General features: G+C 50.8%; 1 protein-coding gene across 1 annotated transcript; it reads right to left on the reverse strand.

Moving 5' to 3' along the window:
* Positions 1-2,739: 2,739 nt before the first annotated feature.
* Positions 2,740-5,802, reverse strand: FEZF1 (FEZ family zinc finger 1). Its single transcript, XM_039239658.1, has 4 exons — positions 4,951-5,802; positions 4,579-4,713; positions 4,210-4,342; positions 2,740-3,761 (listed from the first exon to the last, which is right to left on the reverse strand). The coding sequence occupies exons 1-4, from the start codon at positions 5,749-5,751 to the stop codon at positions 3,400-3,402; spliced, it is 1,431 nt and encodes a 476-aa protein (XP_039095589.1). The 5' UTR covers positions 5,752-5,802; the 3' UTR covers positions 2,740-3,399.
* Positions 5,803-6,017: the final 215 nt, after the last annotated feature.

Raw genomic sequence — 6,017 nt, forward strand, 5'->3', positions numbered from 1 at the left:
ATTCATACTTTCATGGTCTCTGTTTCATGAACGAACAAAAACATTTATGTAAGCACATACGGACACACACAGGTTGGAAAGTTAGGGGAAAAATTATCTTTTAATATTTGTTGAAGGGGGGAGAATTGTAAGGTCTTCCATCAACTATTAGCTAAGTATCCCTCTTCATCAATTTTTACCTGCCCCTCCCACTTAATCTCTAAACTCACACTATCTTTAAGGAGATTCTCCTTGATGTTTAGTAAGCTCTAACAGCTTTGTCATAAATCAAAGTTCGTCCATAATTCGCATCCTGACAAGTAGTCTTCTTGAGTGCTTAGTTTAGAAAATTTCCTTCTGGCTTGCCTACTTAATCACCACCACTTCAGGCTTCTCAAACCTGTGAGCAGACAGACAACTGTTTCTTTTGCCTGCCTTCTCTGCAACTATTGTACCACCCCAAATTAGACCTATACAGTCACTGCAGATTACAGTAAGACAGACACGCCCCCACACACCCACACACGCACACTCTCTCTCTTTCTACCCTTCCCTCTCTCTCTCTCATTCTCCCACACCTCCCCTCCCCAACGCAATTTTATCCTTCCATAGATGTGTATTGTCAATACAAGTCAAAGCACCCTGGCATGGGTTAGAAGGTGGAAAAACTACCACATGTAAGTTCTCCCTCGTTGGGTGTATTTTATAGTTTAGTAATTTTCCCCAACATTGTTCAACTTGTTTTTCACTAGTCAAATCGTGTCACCTTGAAAGTCTGGAAGAATTACTTCCCGGGGTTTTGAGAGTAAGTTCAAATACTGAGAATAAGTTCACGAAGCAAAGGCCATTTTCTGCCCTTTAAAATGACCCCTGACCTCACTATGTTTACTCTGACCTCATTATGTTTACTCAAAGAGAACAAATGCTTTCAAGATCCGCCTAAACCACCTCCAAAAGGTAGTTACTTCTAAACTATGAGACATTTCCCCAAACTCCCTCTGTGGCGTGGGCAGCTGCGAGGGACTGCAGCCAGCGCCCGGGACAAGATTTTTCAATCGGCTGCTACGTTTACGGAGGGACTGCAATTCCACCAGCAGCATAGATTCAGAAACCATCCAACTAGATGGAATTCCCAAACTCTCCATCTCTTTCTGAGGCAAATCTGACATGGATCTGGTCGCAGCACAGGATAAGATGGGGTGTGGGGAGGTCAGGAAAAGAAAAATGTGGGGCTTACGTGTAACGATTGCTGGGCGGGGACTTAAAAACCTCCACTGAGCGAGGGCGGTGGGATGGCGAAGGGCGTGCGTCTTTGGGTCAGAGCAGAGGGGAGGCTGGTCCCCCTGTCTGCACGTGGAACCAGTAATTCCCTGTTCTCCGAACTCTCAGGTGCCCCTCCGCGCCACGCGTCTTGGGCTCCCCCAACCCGAAAGGGGCCCCGATTGGACTTAAAGTGGATGCCCAGCGGGGACCGCTCACCCACGCGCCCGCGGTGCGCTCCGGCGCTGTCGTCTCCCTGCCCTTTGGGCCGCAGAGGAGCCCCTCGGGTCGGGAGCTCGCGGCGCCCGCTTCAATCCTTCCCCGCCTGGAAATGCAGATTCTGGTTGCCAAGGAAATCGCCGCCTGGCCCCTGCCGTGCCCCCGGCCCAGGTTCGTCCTGAGTCCCGCCTCTGGCTGAAGGCGCCGCATTTCCTTGAGCGCCACAAAGACTTGCAAAAGTGAGGCGGAACAGCACATTTTAAACGGGTTCCCCGCGCCTGTCTCTCGCAACCATCGGGGCGCTCTAAGAGCTCGTGAGGCAGCGCTGCCCCAGGCGCGGAAAGGAAATCTGGGGTTCTCCCGAGCCTGCGCCCGCGGTGTGGATTTTTCGCCACGGCCAGGACCGCCCGGGAGCGCCAGGCCGAGGGGAGGGGGCGGGACGCGCTCAGCGGGCGGGCAGGCGTCCGGGGACCGCGGTGGCGAGGCGGGGACCCCTGCCGCCCGCTGTCCCCAGCATCTCTCCCCGGATGTGGTCCCGCTGCGGTGGGATGGCTGTGCTGCGCTGTGAGTTTGTCTGGCAGCTTCTACTGAGCAGCTAATAGTATAACAACCCGGCTTTGATAAATCTGAACTAATTACCCCTCTTAATTAAAGTCTTTAGCAGTTGTTTCACTGTTTTGGCAAGAAAACAGGAGAGACTTGCAGTTAGAAAACACCAGAGCCCGAGCTCACAGTGGAGCTGCTGATTAACACTTGAAGCATTTCAAGGACCTGGCACCCGCCACAGTTTGGTTTTCATCCATGTTTCCTCCTTGATTGGAAGTATATTCGTCTATAAACATATATACACACATAAAAACACGGAGGATCTTTTTGCCAACTGTGTACAAGTCCGTATGTGCATTCAAGATGCAAACAATAGAGCTCTTTCTGTATGGTATTGTCCTAATGCACGTTTGGGATGTGCATTACACACATCTCCTAGATACCTTGTTACCATTTAACTGAGCACTTCAAACGTATCAGATGGCCCAGGACAAAGATGTTTCTATTAGAAAACTCCACAACCTCTGCCTCTGAACTTTGTCAAATTTCGTTACTTTACCGAAGTTGTAACTGTTTAAAGAGACTATTATTTTGTTCTTGGTGAAATTTGCAAAACAAACATTAGGTGGTACTAACCCAAGGTGGAACTTTTAAAGAATGTGGAAGAGTGAGGGGGGTCAGAATAGTGGTCTCTAGCTGAATAATATGAACAGAGCCCTTATGTTTGTTGATTAAATAAGCATGTTCCAAGTATTTATTTCCAACAGCCAATGAATCAATTTTCACGTGCAAGATTCAAAATCAAAATTCAAATTCATCCATAATGAGCCACCTTTCTCGTGTGTGTGTGTGTGTGCACGCGCGCCCACGATTGTGGAATGTGCCTTTACAGGCACACACATCTTTGCGTGTGTATATAACATACACACTGTGTCTTGTTACCTCAGGGAAAGAGGAAATGATAATAAACCATCGGCAGGCATCTTGAGACCGCAGAATAACACAATGGAAATATATACAATAATAAAATTAAAATGGTGCAGCATTCCCGGGTAGGATAATACAGATCTCAATAAATACAGCAGAATTTCGTTTAAAAAAAAAAAAAGAAGAAACAAAACACCATCTCTCCACCCGAGATGAAGTCTTTTTTCCAAGTTTAAAAAAATCAGAAAACAAGACCCCCAATTTTCTCATAATCGTTAGTGCGTATATAGGATATAATACACAGAACCATTCAGCAGGTGCATGCAAGAGGCGAAAGGCGGGGGAAATGCAGAGGCTTTTGATAGGCGCTAACATGTGGGGCCCAACACGCCCTGGGGTCTGCAGACATTTCCCCGATGCCTCGGTAGTGGGGACCCGAATGGGGCTGGGAGGGGACTTTGGCCTTGATCACTGGTGGGCCGGGTGGAGCCCGGGCTGCAGGGGACCAGGGGGCGGCGGCAGCGGCGGCGGCAGAGGCGGCAGGGTGGCGGGCGGCATCTGCTGTAGAGGGGGCGTCGGGGCCGTGCCGGGCTCTCCAGCCGCAGTGCGAGCCAGCCCCAGGCTGCTGTCGTGTAGCTTGCGGACGTGCTTCTTGAGGTCAAAGTTCCTGCAGAAGCCTTTGCCGCACGTGGGGCACGTGAAGGGCTTCTTGTCGTTGTGAGTGTGCATGTGGAAGGTGAGGTTGTAAACCTGGTGGAAAGCCTTGTTGCAGATATTGCACTTGAACTGCTTCTCCCCGCTGTGGGTCAACTTGTGGTTTTTGTAATTCCCTGAAAGAGACAAACGACAGGGATGTGGGTCTGAGCAGAGAGCTTGGAAGGAGAGGAGTGGACGATTAGAAAGCAAGTGAAAGCGCTGCTGCAGCTCCGACAGCAGGTGCAGAGCTGCGCTCTTCGCCTGCACTCCTGTCCCCAAGTTTACTTGTAAATATCAACAATGAGGCCGCTCCTCCACGTTTTAAAACATATTCGTTAATCCAATTATATAAAACGAATTCAATTCTATAAAAAAAAAAGCGGTTAGGAAATAACCCCTCAGTATAGAAACCATGCCTTTCTCTAATGCTAATCAGATGCACGGGCAGGTGTGATGTCAACACACACACACACCGGTAACGGGGTGCACCTTAAAAATCATTTTTTCCCCTAACATATCTGGAAAAGATTAGAACTTTCAGGAAGACTACCAGTGAAAGGCAATGCCTCCTGGGTCCTATACCTTTTTGATGAAATCCTTTGCCACAGAATTCACACACGAACGGTTTGTAGCCTGCATGTATCCGGGTATGCGTGTTTAAAGTAGAACTTCTATTAAATGCTTTGCCACACTGGTTACATTTGTGAGGTTTTTCCTAAGCGGAAGGGAGGAAAAGCAGAGAAGTTAAGGGATGTTGCGGAGTCCTGCAAACTGAAAAATACAGTAATGCTGTCTCTCTTGCTTTTAAGCAGAACAAAGGCAAAAACATGGCATTTCCTCCTGTCCAGCGAGCACATTTTAAACCTTAGGCTAAAGAGTTAGAGTGTAGCGGCTGTTTTTCTACAAACCGTTGTGAAGTAAACCAGGTGAGACTGAAGCAGATGCACACACCTGGGTGTGAATGATCTTGTGCCTGCACAGGGTGCTGGCCTGCCGGAAGCCCTTTCCACACACTTTGCAAACGAAGGGTCTGGCTCCTGTGTGCACTGGCATGTGACGGGTTAAGTTATAGTGCGCATTAAAGACCTTAAAGTTAAACACATGGAGAACAGGTTAGCCCAACAAGCACTTTGAAATTAAACACCGCGGAGCAGGGGGAGGGAGGAGGTAACCTCTTAGAACATGTATACAAACAATTACAACGATAAAACGAAATTCGGAAGAAAGGAAGGGGGGAAGGAAAGAGGAAAGAAGGAAAGGAGGGAGGGAGAGAGGGACGAAGGAAGGAAAAGATGGGAGACCTCCCTCCTGCATAGTACTTGCCTTTCCACACACTTCGCAAGTGAAAACTTTGGGCTTGGTGTTAGGAGAGCCTCGGCTGAAGTCAGAGGTTTTGAACGCGATTTTCTCCGACAGAAGCTGAGCGCTTTCTTTCATATAATGCTGCAGCTGAGCCTGGGACAAGTCTTTGAAAGCGACTCCCGAGGGGTACTTCTCCACCGCCGGGACCACCAGTTTATTTCTTTCAGCTAAATACGTTTTGGGCTGAGGGTGCAGAGGGGAACTGAGGAAGTAGGAGGCCACCGGGTGGATGTTCACGCCGGCTGCCGGGTGGCACGGGCCGTCACCCCGATTCAGGTAGCACAGGGCTCCCATGGCGTGGAAGGAAGAATGGTTGACCACACGCGGCCTTACCAGCTTGTACTGCTGCAGCGGCAGCGCGTCGCGGGCCAAGTCGCCCTTGAGACTCAGCGCGCAGTTGAGCAGGTCGCTGCAGCTGAACGCGGGCGCCGCGGGCGCCGCCGCGGGCGCCGCCGGAGCCTCCAGACTCGCCTTGCGCGGCTCCGAGCCCGTCACTCCCGCCTTGGAGTTCGTGTCGTACGCCACAGGCACGAAGGGGATCATGCAGGGGATCGACGAGTTAAGATGCAAAGAGTGCTTGGGGTCCCCCTTGGGCACGGCTCCCTGAAGGAAGTGGGGGACGGGCAGGGCCTTGGGCTCTGGGGTGCGCGCCATGATTCGCTCGATGAAGAAAGCCAAGGGTTTGGAGGTGCTCATCATGTTGCCCCGGGCCGGAGCAGTAGCTAACATTTTGGCAGTCGCGTTGTGGCAGCTACTGTCCATGTCTGAGTCGCAAGCGTCCGTCAGCCGGGGCCGGGCTGCGCCGTCGTTGCCTTGTTCCCTGCTTGTCACAGACCTGTGGAGAGGAGGACGGGCACCATCACCACCAGCAGCCTCCTCCTCCTCCTCCCCAGCATCACCAGCCGAACCTGCCTGCCCAGCCCAATGGACTCCTGCCAGCCCATCGCAGAGTTCTTGGCGCACCAATGACTCGAGGACAATCACTACTTATTTCTATCAATAGAAAGTGTTGTGTCAATAACGCAGCC

The sequence above is a fragment of the Hyaena hyaena genome, unplaced genomic scaffold (genome assembly GCF_003009895.1).
Source record: "Hyaena hyaena isolate Hyena2069 unplaced genomic scaffold, ASM300989v1 scaffold_161, whole genome shotgun sequence".
Taxonomy (NCBI): domain Eukaryota; kingdom Metazoa; phylum Chordata; class Mammalia; order Carnivora; family Hyaenidae; genus Hyaena; species Hyaena hyaena.